At 37.5% G+C, this 18,385-nt stretch overlaps 3 protein-coding genes across 3 annotated transcripts; all 3 read right to left on the minus strand.

Moving 5' to 3' along the window:
• Window positions 1–441: 441 nt before the first annotated feature.
• Window positions 442–3,001, minus strand: LOC132161700 (L-type lectin-domain containing receptor kinase S.4-like). Its single transcript, XM_059571876.1, has one exon. The coding sequence runs from the start codon at window positions 2,638–2,640 to the stop codon at window positions 583–585; it is 2,058 nt and encodes a 685-aa protein (XP_059427859.1). The 5' UTR covers window positions 2,641–3,001; the 3' UTR covers window positions 442–582.
• Window positions 3,002–10,133: 7,132 nt separating this feature from the next.
• On the minus strand, window positions 10,134–13,102 carry LOC132161736 (ribulose bisphosphate carboxylase/oxygenase activase 2, chloroplastic-like). The gene is made up of 7 exons (XM_059571919.1): window positions 13,058–13,102; window positions 12,426–12,748; window positions 12,154–12,259; window positions 11,986–12,071; window positions 11,660–11,907; window positions 11,356–11,580; window positions 10,134–10,420 (listed from the first exon to the last, which is right to left on the minus strand). Exons 1-7 carry the CDS (start codon window positions 13,100–13,102, stop codon window positions 10,134–10,136), a joined length of 1,320 nt encoding a protein of 439 aa, XP_059427902.1.
• Window positions 13,103–15,652: 2,550 nt separating this feature from the next.
• LOC132161927 (uncharacterized) lies at window positions 15,653–17,512 on the minus strand. Its single transcript, XM_059572148.1, has one exon. The coding sequence runs from the start codon at window positions 17,290–17,292 to the stop codon at window positions 15,853–15,855; it is 1,440 nt and encodes a 479-aa protein (XP_059428131.1). The 5' UTR covers window positions 17,293–17,512; the 3' UTR covers window positions 15,653–15,852.
• Window positions 17,513–18,385: the final 873 nt, after the last annotated feature.

Here is an 18,385-nt window from a genome sequence, read left to right on the forward strand (position 1 = left end):
TCTTTCATGCCTTTGACACTACATGAACCCTATACACGAACACGAATTGTCACCCTTAGTTTTAACTCAAGTAGAAGGCAATCGTTAAGAATTGATATTTGTCCTACTAACAAGATCAACAAAGTTAGTATGAAATTCCCATTATAAGCCTCACTCCAAATTAGTCTAGAAGAAATATCCTTCAACCCATTTAAAATAGTGCAAAGTGTTTATAAACATTTAAAAAACACATTAAATTTTTAACGTAACATTTTACTAATTTAGACTAAATTTAATGTGTATTTTAAATGTTTATAGACATTTTACACTATTTTAAATTGGTAGGAAAATACTTCGTTCATACCGATTTTCATGAAATTTCTGTCCTTCTAAAACGGAGAGAGGAAAAAAAATAAAAAATAAAAAACCTATATGCATAATAGGAAGCTCAACCATTTGGATGTAAATTTGTTAGCTTTTTTCCTTCAAGACATATATATTTTTTGGAAAATTTTCGAACAAATCAAATGAAACCTCAGAAGAAAAAAATAATAATACAAAAACAAAAGAAAAAAAACAAAACAAAAGAAACTTTACCAAACACTACCTAGTCACCCCTCCTCTCCCATTGAGTAGGGAGAGAGGGGAAGAAGAAAGAGACGCAAAACTATTCTCCATACCTCTATTCCTCGTGAACGCGTCGGAGCTCATCTTACCATTCGATGAAGACGCAAATGAGTGCACAAAATTTTCGAACCCCTCCACGTGGCCCTTCCCTCCATTGTACTCGCTCGGTGCTCTCAAGTCGTCCAAGATCTCAGCCTCTCCTTCCAAATACATCACCACGTGTCTCATGCTGGGCCGTGCTATAGCCGCATTGTTTGAACACATCAGCCCTAACTTCAGCACCATCACCACCTCACCCTCATCGTACTGCCCATTCATCCGACGGTCCACCACGTCAAGCAGCCTCCCTTCTATGAACCTGTCCCACACCCAATCCACCAAAACTAACTCTTCGGGCATTGCCTTTGGCTCAATCGGCCGGCGGCCGCAAACAACCTCTAGCAAAAGCGCGCCAAATGCGAACACATCGGAGCCGGCGGTGGCCTTGCCGGTTCTAGGCAGCTCCGGTGCAAGATACCCGAGAGTGCCTACGACCCGAGTGGTGCTTGGGTTTGCCCCGTGTTCGTACAATCTCGCAAGCCCAAAATCGCCTAATCTTCCGTTGAGCTCACCGTCGAGCAGCACATTGCTCGCCTTCACGTCTCTGTGAATCACAACCTGTTCATAGCCTTCGTGTAAATACAGAAGCCCAGAAGCGACGCCCTTTATGATATTGAACCTTTCCTCCCAACTTAGAACTGTTTTTGGCTCATCAAACAAGAACTTGTCTAAGCTACCATTAGCCATAAAATCATACACAAGAAGAAGATCGCCTCCTCTGCGACACCAACCCAATAACTGAACCAAATTCCGGTGGCGAAGCCGGCCGATGCTAGCGATTTCGGAGATGAACTCAGGCAGACCCTGTTTGGAATCGTGCGAGATTCTCTTAACGGCAACTTCGGTCTTCGAATTTGGAATCGTACCTTTGTAAACTCGACCGAATCCGCCATGCCCGAGTAGCTCTTTGTCTTTGAAGCCATTGGTTGCTTTCTTCAGTTCTTCGTAAGAGTACCGATGCGGGCCTAGTTCGAGCTCCCAATCTTCGATTATGTCGGCGTTCTTTATCTTTCTGAAGATGTAAATGGCAAAGGCGATTGCAGCTAGTGCAAGAATAACCGCTGCAACAGAACCCCCCACTGTTAGAGCTGTGTGGTTCTTCTTGGGTCCTGGTAGAGAAGGCAGAGAAGAGAGATGAAGGGCTGGAGCTTCCCCGTTAATCTTGAAGCTCCATCCCAAGAGGTGGTGTGAGCTGGCGAGCAAACCGGTTGAAGCAGAGAACCCGACGAACATAAATTCCAGGAGGATCGGTGAGAGATCTACGTGAAATGACAAGATTGGCTTTCTGGGTTTTGAAGAAGACGGCGAAATCGTTACGTGGAGAACATTTCCAACCGAATCGTAGTCGATCCAGACCTGAATAGCTCTCCCACTCTTGAGGTTAAGATCCTGTTTGGTCGAATCGTCGGTGAAATAAGCTGCGGCAGCGGAGTCGTTGGAGGTTAAGCTGTTGATGTCGACGCCGACATGGTTGTCGTTGATGTCTCCGAACTCGAAGTCTTGGACAGTGTCGAATTCAACCGCGAAGAGATGGTTGGAGAAATTTCCCATATCGCTGGAATTAAGAAGTCCCAAGTACTGGCTGGGCAGAGATTTCAGATTCTTGGTGGGTGCGATTGTGAAAGCCAAGCCATGGCCTCCAAGCTTTGGATACTCGGGGACTATGGCAAAAACAAAAGAGGTGGAGAAAGAGAAAGCTTTACCATCGGTGGAGTTCTTGAACTGAAAAGGAGAGGCATAGAAGGCATGCCCCATTAACCGACTGGTCTCGTTGGTTAACTCAAGAATCCCTGTTTTTTGGATATTAGCGATGCCGTTTAAGGTTAGGTTGGTGCCAACATCTTTGAATCCGGGAAAGAAGAGCTGGTTGAGCTGGGATGAAACTGGGATTGCTAGGAAGATAAGCGCAGAGAAAATCCAAAGAGATATGGCCATGGATTTGGGACAAAGATTCAAGTCATGAGATTTAGAAGAGGTAGGTGAGATTAGGAAGTATTATAGGATTTAAGAGAAGCAGCCAGGTAGGTGAGGTTAGATTAGAATGAGTTGATCGAATTGAATGAAACTATGGAAGTGGTTGACGCAAGAGATCTGAAATTTGTGGCGGAAGCACATTAAGACAGTAACAGGGGCATTCAGGCAATTGGGACTCACATGGGCTGGGTAGCAGTTACGGATGATAAAGGAGACAGCAACCTACGAATTTGAAAAAAGCACCATCGTATGTGTCTGTGTTTCCATTTTGTAGCTGGACACCTAGAACTACACAACAGAACACTCTCGAACTCTGAACTCTGAACTCACACTGTAAATCATCTTTATTTTAGTTTTATATAATTTTTTTATTTAAAAATAATTCTTATCACCTTTTAGTATGTAAAGATATTAATTAAGTTTTTATTTTCAAGTTTTTTAATATCTCCTTTTTAATTGATAATATGACTAATATACTAAATTTTTTTTTGTGACATTGTCGATTTAAAAAATATTTATGTATATCTGAAATTGTTCAAACTTATCTAAATTTAAGAAATAGTTTAATTTATTATTTATAAGAAATAACTAATTCTAAAAAAAAATCTTCAGTAGAACGAGTCGTCTCGTGGTTGACATTATGGTCGAATTATTTCTTTCTAGGAATTATACGAAATTCAGGTTATATTTCATGAAATAGAGATAGATTTCTATTGGCTGGGCCCTCTTATTAAGACTTTCTAAAAATTAAAGTTTCCATCTTCTCTTATCTCTTTTGATCATTTAATTCCCAACGTATTCAATACAAGTGGGAAATGATGCAGTGGGTTGTTGTTGTTGTTGTTGTAGTATCTTTAAGCATTGAATGCGACTTTCCTCTACTTTCTAATTAGAAAAGATACATTGTATCATCTTTACCCTTTATTTTTATTTTATTTTTTCAAAGGCTTAGTCATTGTATTTTTTTTTATGTAATATTTATTTATCATAATTAGGTTCTTAATTTTTTTTATTTTTTTATTCATGGAATGGGCCCTAGACAACCACCTAATTAGGCTTATGGAAGAGCCGCTTTTGGGTAGTATTTTTTATCAATATTTAATAACTTAATACTAAGTTTACACATTGTTTTAAGATATTTTAATTCATTTTATAGGTTGCTCCGTCGGTGGCTCGATTATAAAGTTGTAACCCATTTGATTTCATACTCAACATGGTGGGCAGCTCTTATACCGAATGATATAAAATCTTGAGTAGAATTAACCCTTACAAACTGACTTATAAGAAAGAGAAATGCTACAGTTTTTTCTGATGTTCTCCTAGTATTCTTCGGGTCATATGTGATTTTTTTAAAAAAAAATTTTTTGTTTTTTTTATGAGGGACCAGTACGGTAAGTATCTTTTTATACCTTTTTTTTAGAAAACAATATTTACGTAAGAAAAAAAACACCGAAATTAGAATTTGAACTTACTATTCAGATTTTTATAAGACGCATTTTGAATTTTTTTTTGGAATTTTTTTTATTGTTTCAGTGCAATGGCGTCATGCAGGGAAAAAAATGTGGCCCAAATTGGAAATTTGACAAATTGTAGTTCAACTATAATCAGGGCTGGCTCAACATATTTTAGGGCCGTAGGCAAAACTTTGAAATTGGGCATAAATTTTTTTTTTTTTTAATTCAATTTTTTCTTTTTTAAAGTAACATATATATATAGCAATAGATTTAGATACATCAATAACATTTTCATTATCTTCTAATTTTTTTTGATGAGTTTCTTGTTCATTTATGAGTTTTTCACCTAAATTATCCTCAATATTTTGTTTATTGCTAATAACAAATTTATTTAGAGCTCATTTTTGAGATTCAATCAATTTGTCTTTTCTTTTTTTGTTTTAAGTTTTTCATATCCAGATGCATATTTTCTAGTAGACATGTTTAATTAAAAATACTAACAAATTAAACAAACACGATTTATCAAAAAAAAATTATGACTATAATAAAATAAATGACAAAAATAGAACAATAAAACCTGATTTGGCAAAGGAATTATGAAGCAGTTCTTGGAGATAGGACAAGAGACTTAGTCACTCGGAGTCGGAGAGGAAGAGAAAATGATGAGATAGGCAGAGAAGAAAAACTCAGAAAAGAGCAAGCAAAGAGGAGAGGTAAAGTGGAAAATATAGAGACTGATATTTAAAATGCCCATGGTTGACAGCAGTTTATATTTTTGGCTCTTGACTTTCCCTAGATGGCTAAATAATAAATAGAAAATAAATGGTAATATTTTATTTATAACGTTTATATTTTCTCATCAAAAACAAAAAATTTCAATAAAGAGGGCAAGAGGATGAATGAATGATGTAGGCGTGTACTGTAACGTCAGGAGCTTTAGGAAATTGGCGTAATGATGTATAAGGCTTTAATGCTTTGTCCTTTTCTAATTTATTTTTTGAATTATTTTTAAAATTTATAGTGAGCTTATTAATTGGGGTCTTATTAAATTGAGGCATTAAATTTGGATAAAAAAAATTTTTTAGGCCCTATTAAATAACATTTGGGCCTTCAATTTTTTTTTTTGGTCAAAAATATATATATATATATTTTTTAATTTTTTTTAACTCAAAAATAATTTTTTTAAACCTTATTAAATTGGGGGCCCTAGGCGAGGGCTAACTCGCCTAGGGCCTGAGCCGGCCCTGACTATAATCTCAGACAGAGAAACAATGTTCTCCTCTTCGTTCAACTAACACTATGCAGTCCAACATTGAGGACTTGGGTAAATTAATGCTTGTTGCTAATTACCATTAGCCATTAGGCGAAGACGAATCTTTGATTTTATCAACTTCAACGAGACTTTCACCAATTTCACCCACTTTCCGCACTGTCTCCACTCTCCACTGTCTCCAATGTCTTTAGTCTTTATCTAAGGAAAACATTGCCCCTGATTGTGCTAACGTGTTTCCCATTATTAAATTATTTGTTTTCATGATTATGTTTATATCACATTAAAATTAAAATTATGACCGGTAATTTTTGATATTATTCGTAAACTTAACACGAAATTAAAGTATTACGATTGGTGAGTTTGATCCGTTTAATTAAATGGGTCGGGTTATAGTTGACTTAAATAGTTTTATAATACTTATGTATCGACATGGCCTGAATTTGACACGCGATACAATGATTGGCAATTTTTGACATAACCCGCGAATCCGACATGAACCCAATACAAAATATTAAGGTTATGGTCGAAGAGTTTGACTTGTTTAACTATAGTCTTGTATCATACTTTGACAAAGACTCAAATTCAACACGCAAATATGAATTGTCACCCTATTTTTTTTTTTTAATTTTTTTTAAATACCCAAAATACAATATCCAACGTAACCAGATCATTGTTTTCTTTACAACAATAAGGCAACTTTTCACAAAATTGAAAGAAGTAATTTGGTGAACATGAAAGCCTTATAATATTTTTAGCATGGAGGATAAGTATCCGATTTCAGCCACTTGCACTTGCACATATATCTTACGGTTTGAAAGATGATTGGACATAGGGGATTACAACATCAAACCCACTAGCTCAATTTATAATTCATTTTTGGACCGAAAAGGAACGTGGCCACAAAACTTTAGGTTATATAATTAAATAATCTGCTTAATTTATTATAGTTGTATCATGATATCATCTTGTGCTGGAAAACATTTTATATCTATGGGCATGAAACCAACGTCAAAGGGAATAAAGAATTGGTGCCAACTGTAACGCCCCCACTTAAATCATACGATTCTATAGATAAGCTGAATAATGGTGCATATTCCACTTGCATGGTGCTACTTTAAACTTATGATTCACATTGCTTAAATTGCACGCATCTTTTCTTTTTTTCTTTGCTTTTGAAACCACAGAATCTTTTTTTTATTCCTATGAAATTCCTCTTTATTTAAACAGTACTGTACATCTTAATATCTGCCGGCAGATATTAACATACTTTAAATTATACGGTTCATAGTCAATAAATATGCGTAACAAATCATAGCACGTAAAACATTTCAGTACGTACGATTGGAAAGATTTACTTATACTTTTGCTTAACTCATGCTTAGATCCTTCTGGAATGCGTTTATGCTTGTTTGCATTCATGTTACAACTATACGTATGATATAACAATCCATCTCTCTCTTTGAAAAGCTTTTTCAACTTTTCATTTTTGGACAATCCTGATTAATTGGACAGATTGCCACCGCAGTGCGACCGGGGCTCTCCACCCTTTTCTCACTATGCCACGTGTCACTAATCTCCGGTCGAGAGGGATGACCCACCAGTTGAACGATTAGTTTGTTCCTCAAAGCTTTTTAAGTTTTTGTGTCTAATTTCTAGACGTGGGTAGTTGTTTGACGCCTTCAACTCTAATCACTTACGGTTTTTCTTGTCATAGTCAGGACATATATTTTATTATTATTTACACCTTTCAATTTTCTCGGACGTTACACTGACCGCGAACTACTAAGATCCCATATGTAGACATGGTTGCACTTATTATATGTCATGCACACGCCATGATGAGAAACTAGCATAACATATTCAAATTAACATGGCTCTATACCGGATGAGTGGCTTTGTTGGGTGTGATCCAAAGGCACATCTAAATGCGTTGCTGACTAGAAAAAAGAAGAAGCAAATATGCTCTTTTTCTTTAGGTCGTTGATGAAAGGGCGAGGAGCTGGTGGCACCTTGTGCCTTGGCCCACGAATAATTGTTGTACACCTTATATATGGTGATGTCTTATTTAATAAAAAGGACTATTCAAATGTTAATTAAATAATTAAAATTTAATTATAATGGTGATGTGGGTCAAAGACCACTCCTGCAAGACTTTGGGCTAGCTCGTTGAGGAAATCAGTAGGGAACTTCCTATGCCCAAGTTTTTGATTCTGCAAGTTGTTTTGAAAAGAAATACACACTTTAGACTATAGTGCCTAATTAGTTGACCCATGGTAATAATTGGTATGTACATTTTATTTTTGTAACTAGGGTCCAACTCCAGGCCATCTTTTGTTTGGGTCCCGTTTTTGCTTTATTTGGAGCAAACATGAAAGCTTGTGAGAGAAAAAGGCAATAATTAATCAAATACTTCTATTGTAAAATAAAGCATCGTAGCATAAAATAATGTATTAATGACATTAACATCTTGATCAGCTTGACTGTTACATCATTCTATTTATAACCTACGTCCACACGTTATGCATTACAAGAGACCCAACTCTATTTATGCATTAAGAAAATGGTTATTTTTCACAAACTTAAACATCAGGCAGCCATCAAGACACAAAAGTAAAAAAATAATGAAGAAAAAATGCCAAGCATTGTTAAAAAAAATATCAAATATTCTTCTACCATCAACCCTAATATCTCTCATCTTTTGATCTAGTGAAGGTTATCCCTTATTTATATTTTATACATGAGTTTGGCCCATGAGAAGAAAAGAGAGTTAACTCTCTATATCGAGATTAAGATCTCCTATAATTTTAAAAAAATTATAAATTCTTAAATTATAAAATTTTGACAATTTTTAGGCATCAAAACACTTGGAAAATATCATCTAGTAAAACTGTGGCAAGTTATTGATCCATTAATGAAATTTACTGAAATGGAAAACGGAAAAAGTGAGGTAATTAAATTATTTAAAGATTTATTGCATTGCCAATTAAGGTTATATCAAGTTGAGCAAAGTCGCCTTAATATCTGAATGGGAAAATTATATTTTATCCCCCCCAAAGTTTGAGACAATTTACAATTCGACCTCAAAAGTTTCAATTTTGGCAATCTATCCCCCAAAGTTTCAAATGTTTGCAATTTGACCAATTGTATCCAAAACTTTCTATATTGCCCATAATTTTTAATTTTTTTATGTTTTATAAAAGATTAAAAAAAAAATTCGGGGTGGCCGTAGTCATCCCTTTGGCATCTAGCCATTTTTGCACCCCCAAAATTTTTTTTTTTAATAAAAAATAAAAATTAGGGGCATTGTGGGAATTTTAAGATAATATTGGTTGAATTACAAAAATTTAAAACTTTGGGGGAGTTGATTGCCAAAATTGAAACTTTAGAGATCGAATAATTGCATATCATTTCAAACTTTGAGGAGCTAAAATGTAATTTTCCCTAGTCACATGTCAACCGAGCCACAAGTGACCTTAAAAGTTAAAACAGCCATGGTCATCTTTATAGTAGTATTTCGTTACTCCTTACTTTGTGGCGCAACACCAAAAGAACAAATATGGCGACAAATGATGTGTTAGTACAAGTCGCCTTGACAACTATAAGTTATTCTTAGGACGAAAGGGTTGTTTAGGACTGGAAAAATACAAACAAAAAAAAAAGACGTATTTAATAAACCACCACTTATTTCTAAATTATATGTAAAATAATTCATTAAGTGGTGATTTAATATCTTAGAATATTAATTAAATAATTAACTATTAAATATTTTTTTATTGGTTTAAACTTTTGTGATGAATTATGACTAATAATTATTAATGCCCCTACGCTTAGGGAAGAACCAAACAATTTTGAGGGGCAAAATTGTCCAAAAAAGTGAAATTACAATTTTGCTCTTCAAATTTCAATCAACCGGTTTCTCTCAATTTCTTTTGAAGTGAAGAAGATCCCATTCCAGAGAAGTAGGGCATCCATTTGATTGCTTCACTTGCATTCATTTTCTTGATTACCTCGTCAACAAGCAATGGAATGAGCTTTAACTATCATAACTTATTAATTGAGCTAACGAACAAGCAACGGATGAAAGCGTTAGCCCGTCTTTTACTTCATCTATCTTAACTTATCCAATTGGCACTTACTGCTAATAGAAAAAGTACTTGTTTGACCCAGCTTTAACATGGTATTAAAGTCAAAATCCTTGAGTTTGAACCTTACCACCATTATTCTGCTCTCATTTCAGTTAAATATTTCATGTGGGGGAAATGTTTTAATATTAACTATTTATTAAGAGGGAGTTTAAGCCCCACGTGGAGATAGTGTTATACGATTAACTAAACAAAAAATTTCTTATCGCCCAAACTTTTGGAATAAACAACAATTTAACAGTATTCGGTATTAGACAATTACAAGACACTATTTTATTTTATTTTATTTTTTTTTTTCTTTCGAAATAGAGTTAATTACACTCTTTCTGTGTGGTTTTTCTTCCCCCCGATGACAATATATACTCAAATGACAGACCTAAAATTGGTACAGGCAGCTCCCATCATCACTCCTAGCAGCTGTTGGATTGGTGCAGCCTTCGGGAACAGGAAGGTTAACCTGTTGGGCCACTTTGCCTGCATCCAAAAAATTATTAATCTCTTCTCAACTCTTTGTTTCCATCCTATATAATCCCAAAGCCAGATGATTCAAACTCCCATCAAGGCCTTTAGGATGAAGAATCATATCTAAGCATAGAAGTTTCCAGTTTTAATGGCGTCTTCATTTGCATCCCCAAGAGCTGCCTCACTCAAGTACTTGCCAGCCAATTGGACTCTCTTTACATTCTCCTGCTCTTGGACAAGCATGTTTCCATACCTAAGCAGCTCCTCCAGAGCCATATTTGGTTGGTCGAAGGTTGGAGGTCCCTCCTTTGAGTTCACAAGCCTTTTCCCAACATTTTGTACCCCGACACTTGATATCCATTTCCTCACTTCATCATCATACACTCTTGCCCTGAGGGCACCAAAGAAGTCTGCACACAAACACAATGATATTAATCTCTTGACTTCTGTTCATTAGTAGTCTTTCAGGGTTTCAAATTCGATAGCATATGATCACAGCCACCCAATTCAAAGGTGATTTGAGTCCACCTTTCTGATGATATATTCATACAGAAAACTGTTCCATTATTGTCTACCATTTTTCTGTTTCACTCATAGCCACGTTACTCTTCGCACCAATTTTTCATATCCATGTCACACCAATTGACATATCGTGTTTTAAGTAGCTGACATGAAAAGTCACTTAAAACACACCATATTAAATGATTATGATTGTTTACTAGGTTCAAGGCCAATAGATAAAGAGTAAGCTATTTATAAGTAGACTGCTAAACGACTTATATACAACTATTAAATAATCTAGCAGTCATATAATAATCTACTAAATAACATTATTCAAAAATAAATATTAAAGAAATAGTAGAAGTTAATCCTGTCTCTCCCTAATTTCTATTTCTTCCTTCCCCCCACTTTCAAACAGATCTGGAAGTTCCATTTTTTAAAAGTTTTTAAATAGTTCTAACTGGTCCTTAAATATTCCTTTTCGAATCTGTCTATATTGCAGGGTTCAAAACCAAAAAAATAAATTAATTTAATAAGTGGTTTCTTGCTCCATATTATGTCAACCTTTTCATTAAAACCTTCCCCTAAAAGTATTTTAACAAAGCATATGTTCCTTTTCTATCCAAGTCAGCATTTCATACGAAGGCTAGCCATTGTGTCTTGTCTTTTGTCATCCATGATAAACCAGTTGTTGCCCCCCATGGTTTTATATATATAATCATCATCACTTTTTTCTTTGATATTTTTCTATTTACAAATTACTTAATCTACGCGCATGAGATATATAAATATATAATATACTAATAATCAATTCAAATCTACCATATAATCAATATATATTTACCAATGGACTGTCCAGGGAAGGTGTCCACAAGCTTCACTATGTCCTCTTTGGGTATTCTGTCTGTCTTGAAGATACCAGAGCAGACACCAATGCAGTCTTCCCGAGATGGTGCCCAGTAGAACTTTTCCATCCGACCATCCCGGATGAGAGGGGCATACAATGTGGAGAAGTCATTACCGGTGACGACGACGGGAACCCGGGGATTCTCCTCCTTGTTATACATACCTGTTAGAATATTGATTTACTGATTAAATTTATTTTTTCAAACTTTGTTTTTGTCATTTAGTTGAGATTTTAGCAATACCAGGAAGCTGGACATTGGTTGGGCTATCAGCAATGTTCATGAGGGTGGCATTCACCATCTGGTTGTTCACCGTGTATTGTGTGGTTCCGCCGAGCCGGCCGGCTCCGGCATCCAGGTCATTGATGAATAGGCAGCACATTTTTCCTTTCCTGATGATATCTGCTGCTTCTCGGTACCTTTGCCTAATCAGTTTTGCAGGTTCCCCAGCGTTCCCACTTTCTAATTCTCCAGCACTCATCATGATGGGGCTGAAAATTCCCAAGACATTCTATTAACATTTTCACAATTCCTATGTGGAATAAGAGAGGTGGAAGAAATTGACTCACTTGATTCCCATTTTGGCAAAGACAAGCTCACATTGGAATGATTTTCCTTGTCCTTTGCCTCCCCAGATACCCAAGATGAGAGGAACCTGTCACAATTCTTCACAAATCATCCAAATCTCTGAAAAATTTAAACATTACTTGTAAACTTTGGAATAGTTCAATACAAACCTTAATGTTTGGCAAGCTCAAGAAGTTTTTGGTGATGTGAACAACAACCTTGTCCATGAACGCGGGAGCAATGTAAAATCCATCCATGATGTTATCAAGGTTGAATCTGGAGAATCAAAAGACAGAGACACATCTGATATGTTCTCAAAAAAAGAAAAACAGATCCTGGTAATAACCAAAAATCATTCTCCAACATCTATGTTATTCAAGGTTTTAGTTACTAATTAAAGTTAAAATCGAAGACCCATGTGATCAAAACACGAATTACTTACTGGCGAAGGCCAGCGCTGGCGTAATCGTAGGAGCTCATGACAGCATGGTGAGTCCCGGAACCCATGGGAGCTTGGAAGAGAGTGTCCACCATTCCCTTTCCTCGAGTAATATCCTGCTGATCGTCGGAAATGTCGAAGGCTAGACCTCCCCATCTGTCCTTGGAGCTCTGCTTCTCCTCATCGTATTCTGCAACAGCCCTGAAATTCCCAGATGATATCCTCTGGTGGGTGATCTTGGAAATGGAGCTCACCCTCTTAAAGCTTTTGCCCAAAAATGCCGCGCTTGGAGCCAAAGTTCCTGCCCGAGAGCCATTCGATTTCAACTGCAAAAAAATTCTCCTTTCTTTACACCCAATAAACTACAAGATTCAAATGAAACCACTGATTCCATTAACTAATTTTGACAAACCCAGGTGCAAAATTAAACTTTTTTTTTTAAAATGAGAATGAATTGATAACAGAGGAAAAAACTCGAAACTCTAAAGCAACATGCGGAAGAAGTGCATACGAAACTGGCTGAATTCTTGGATGAAAACAATTGAAGAGAGCAAATACAAGAACGTATTCGGTGAAAACAGAGTAAAATGGAAATCGAGTTGTATGGTATGAAAAGGGCGGGAAAAACGTAGTACCGGTGCTCTGTTAACAGCCCCTACAGTTGGAACAGAGGCGGCCATTGATTGTAGAAGGCCCAAACAATTCTGATCAAGTGGCCGGGACTGAAACTATTTTGGGATGTTGTCTTCGAGAGGAAGAGAGAGAGGAGGAGGGTGAGAGGGACTTTATAGGGGGTGCGCTCTGGAGTGTGGAGAAGAGTGAAAATGAAATGGAAATCCTGTGGATTGGCTTACGAATTTCCTAACGGCCAAACAAATGGTATTGGCTGTATTGCGCGGCTCTTGGGTGAGATCAGAGATGGACGTTGGTTTTGGAGTGTGGGCTAAGCTTAGACCATGTAATTTGGTTTACAAACAAAATGGAGGCTTCTCGGGATTGGGATCGCTGCTGGACGGTAGTCGAACAACCGAATATTTATTTAGACAAGTAAATTTTATATGAACTCTTTCGGTTGTTCCGACTTCCCGAAACTCAATTGGTTTGAGGTTGGAGTTTAATAAGCTTCTCTCTCCTCTCACCCAAAATTATTGCACAAACTGAGATATTGGCCTAAATTGGAGCATTTATTTTGAAGTAGGCTTAGGATATATGTTTAAAGGGTGGCATCTATTTCTTTATATCTTCAATTTACTTAAAAATATTACAATCGTCAAGCGTGGGTTTGGTTTTTGCTAAGCAATAAGGCATGGCTTTTTGTCTGGTTCTAGGTTAAACAATACATCATTCGAACAATTGCATATATCTAAGCTGCATTGGGTTTATGATCGACATGTTTGTCGCGTTGTAGTGCACGTAGTGGAGTGGGCAATGACCTTTCGGGGGTTGCACCTGCTGGTGACGGGTGTAGTGGGGTCCAGGAATGGAGGAGATTTGCTCTCTTGGGCTCTCTTTTCCATACGCTTATTTTTGTCGGGAACAAATTCAATTTGGTCGTAGACATTTGCTAAAGCAGTCCGGCCCACCGAAGCAAACCTCTTGGGCCCATCCTCCAGGTTTCCAATAGGCCCATTTGGCCACAGAATAGTACAGGCCTTTGTTGGGGACCCATCTAACCCAAGCCCACAAAAAAAGAACAGCAAATAGTAACTTGGACTCCCAAACCACCTCCATGCCCCCCAACGAAACCCCATTTTTTTTTTTAAAAAAAAAAAACCTTATGGAAAAATTAACCTGAAAAAAAAAAAAAAAATTATTTTTTATTGAAGAATGATGTGGCTCATTTTTTGTCCTTGGATTTTTTAAAAGAAATCCCAACTGTGAACTGAATATACTGAAGAGAATCCAGTTCCAATCTTCTTGCTTAATATATAACTACTCTCTACAAATTGTTTTATGATTACCTTAGAAAAATTGTTACAAATCGATTATATCGTTACTTGTGCCACATAATTTTTTTTTTTTTTTTTTGATATGTCCGCACAAGGGAGAGGAGGGAGATTCGAACTAGTGACCTCCACTTCATTAAGTGTGATCCCAGCCCGATTGAGTTATCTCTTGGGAACATAAATACTTAGATAATGTTTTACCATATCATGTATTTATATGTATACATGTTTGAGATTTTGTATTTATATTCTAATTATGTATGCCTAAATTTACGTACACTTCACTGTGACAAAACGATTGGTGAAGACTGAAGAGTTCTTATATGCCGTTAATTAGACAGCAAATGATTGGTTATCTATAAATTCGTATGGTCTACCCTTGTTGTCGCCCCGTTTTGGGCATATGAAAAGGTCCACCGCCTTCTTTCTCTCGTCTTCCGTTGAATAAAATAGTAAAAATCTTTCAAACCCCAATTTTGAGGATATCCAATATTCAATTTCCCTCCATTCTCACCAAACTCCCATGCATGCATGCCAAACTGTTAATTATTTAAGAGGAAGATATATCTATACAGCTATATATCCTACGTTAAGTTCAACAAGAAGAAGATATATATATATATCCATACGGCTATCCGATGTCGTTTACCCTTTGGACCATCTGCCTACAATAATTAATTCTTAAATTCAACAACCAAAAATAAATCCAGGAATCATTCCCTTCATGATTTTTCCTTTCCAATACTACACTTTCATATCAAGACCTACACCTTGATTTGGAATTGAATTTGTTAAGCCAGCATTAACTTCATGATCAGTACTATAGGAAGTTCCATATATATATATATGGTGATATGCGCCATATCACCAAGAATAAGACCAACAAGGAGTGGCCGCTATTGGGGTGGTTCGTCACTCCTTTAATTTGTTTAACTACACTAAACTTAGAGAACGATTTGTCAAAATTTCAAACTATATGGACTAAAAGTGCGCTTATCCATTTCCATAATTTAGAAGACTTAGGTTTGATATATCATTGTCCATACTGGAAAATGGATCTTAGATATATCGGTAGTAAGCACATGATTTCCAAACAAACAAATGGATCGAAAGGAATTCAGAAAGATGAAAATTTTAAACATAACCATAACCAAACGATGAGTATAAAATAACAAGAACTCCTTTGGGTTCAGTTCTCCAGATTCTTGAAATAATGAACATAACCAAAACATTTATCATCATCTTTATCTCTTCTTGAAAAAAGAAAAGAAAAACAAGTTGAGAAAAATCAAAAACAATCTCACCCAAGTGAAAAGAATATCGTATAAGATCGATCAACTAATCAAAAAAAATAAAAAATAAAGAAACAAAACTGTTCAGGCAAAAGAGTCGATCGAGGACTTGAAAACCCAGCATGATGATGATGATCTCCAGTCTCCACCCACTGAACAGCACAAGAACAAGGCCAGGCATGCAAATTGCAATCAGCGAGGCTCATACCTATATATACAACTCAACCCCACCAAAACCTCCACAATAGCAGCCTCCGCCTTCTCCAAATCGGAGTAATGCAGCGTCTGCAACAACAGCACCGTCGGCTTCGGGTCAAACTTCTGCCTCTCATAGTTCCTCTCCGCCTGCCACTTCACCGTGTCGTGAGCAAGTGGTCCCAGCCACCTCATTATCTCCTCCAGCGCGTCCCTCCACCCCGCTGCCAGCGAGTGCCCATCGCACCCATTTGACTCCTCCTCCTTCTTCGCCCAATGGCTTTTCAGCTTCGCCCTCACCGTCGCCCTCATACTCCCCGGCAACATCTCGTACAGCGTTTCACGCGCGTCCTGGCATATGGTCGCCGGCGCGTACAAACACCTCTCCGCGCATATTATCACGTTCGCGTAGCGCAGCGACAGCCCCGACCCTCCCACCGTCGACTCCGGAGCCAAACTGAAAACCTGGTTGTACTTCCCTATAGCTCCGCAATTCACGTCGCTCGTGAACCCGATTTCGTCGGAAAGAAAGTTGTTCGATTCGCTGCTGAAGAACCTCACTATCTCCTTCTTCTGACAAGTCTTCGGCATCGGACCCGACCTCGAACCCGGCTTTTCGTTTGCGTCTCGGATTTCGAACCAAAAGATTTGCTTTTTCTGATTTGAATTACCCGGACGCATATTCTTCGACAGAGATGGTAGACCCGAAATGTAGGGTCCGAAAACGGTGCAGATTCGGGCGTAGACGATGCAAACGGTTCGCGCCATCAGCCCCACGCTCCGGTCGAAGCTCTGGCTCCACAACGAGATTTCTTTGTAGTGTTGCACCTGTTTTCTCTGAAACGTGATTTTCTGCTTTAGATATTCCGAATTTGTTCTCTGTTTGTTTCCGAGACAGTTCCTCCACCGGTCAACTTTTCGCTCCGAAACTTCCAACTCGGCGAGCGATTCCAACGCCGCGTACAGATTCGCAGTAGTGGATATCGATTTCTCCATTCTGTCAATGATTTTCTGGACGCCTCTCGTGTCGAATTCGAGTTTGCTTATGTCGATGATCCCCAGCTTCAAATCGTTGTACACAGTGTCGAACTGGTTAAGCCCGAAATCGGCGCACTTCTGGCCGAGACGGGAGACGGTCTGGGCGGCGTGATTGAGATCCTCGAGCCTTTCGGCGCAAGCAAGCTTGAGAAGAAATCCTTCGTCTTGGGTGTTCAAGTAGACGACGCCTTTAGACCTCATGGTCTCTTTTCTGAGCTTCAAGATCTCGTCGTCGGCAAGGGACCTGTAGAGGGAGACGAGTCGGGTCATCGTCTTCGCTGTCTCGAACGCCAGAATTCCGAGCGTCGGCGGGTGCGATTTGTCGTGATGCGAGAAGAGATGGTGCAGGGAGATGCTCTTAGTGGCCCCCGAGAGCCAGGCCATGGTTGCTACAACCATGCCACGTGGATGATCTGTAGGGTTTTAGTGCGGAGATTATAGAAGGGAGAGTCTCTGGTATTTGAAGGTGCGGTGGGATTTGGAGGATCTTTCGCGGCTCGTTCATGCGGACGCGTTTCAGAAAAAAATTGCAGAGTACGATGTCGAAATGTGTTCGACAAAAGAATGATGATGGGAGAGACAAAGAGTGACTATGATTGGGTCTACTAGCCACGTAGGATTCGGGTTTTTTTTTTTTTGGTCGGGTTGAGACAAATAATATTAATATTGGGTGTGTGAGGATTGTTCTACTGAGTTTCCGATTTGAGCGAGTCAGTGGCTCTTAATTTGTACGTTGCAGTTCTTAAGATGATGGTGCTATTTATATATCTATATCCGAGTCTTGCGGGGGGGCAAAGCTTTCTTCAACAAAATTTGTGGACAAAGATATTTCACACTTGTTTCTGCGTACGTACGTGCAATCTGTAACGATTCACTGGTGCGCTTTACCTCCGTGTTTTACGTGGTGTGAAAGCACAAAAGTTGGGGATAGAAATAGCTCCACCTACTTTTTTTTTTTTCACTCTGTAATTTTTTAATATCCATATTTCCTTTTGCCACATCGATCAAGCTGAAAATTATGTTTATTTATCCTTAAATTTATCATATAATTGACGAAAACGCTTGACCTATAACTCTTTTATAATTTTTTTTTACAATTTGTTATCCAGTATCATTAAAGCCTGTTTAGATTGCGTTTAAGTAAAAAAAAAAAGTTTTTTGGCAAAAGCTTAAAAATAAAGCTTTTGTTAATAGTATTTTTTTTTCTTCTATTTTTAAGTTTTTTAGATCATTAAAAGCGCTTTTTATTTTTTTACCAAACGCATACTTTTTTCTTTAAACGAACTTTTTAAGTACTATTAAAAGCATTTTTAGGCCCCTCAAACACAATCCCAAACAGGTTCTTAGAGCTTGCTTGAGATTGCGTTTGAGAAATAGATCTTTCAGGTCAAAAAGAGTTTTTGTGCAAAAGTTTTATTTTTAAGTTTTTTGCTAAAAATGCTTTTTAGTTATTTTTCGACTTTTTAAACCATTAAAAACACTTTTAATTTTT

The sequence above is a fragment of the Corylus avellana genome, chromosome ca9, assembly GCF_901000735.1.
Source record: "Corylus avellana chromosome ca9, CavTom2PMs-1.0".
NCBI lineage: Eukaryota > Viridiplantae > Streptophyta > Magnoliopsida > Fagales > Betulaceae > Corylus > Corylus avellana.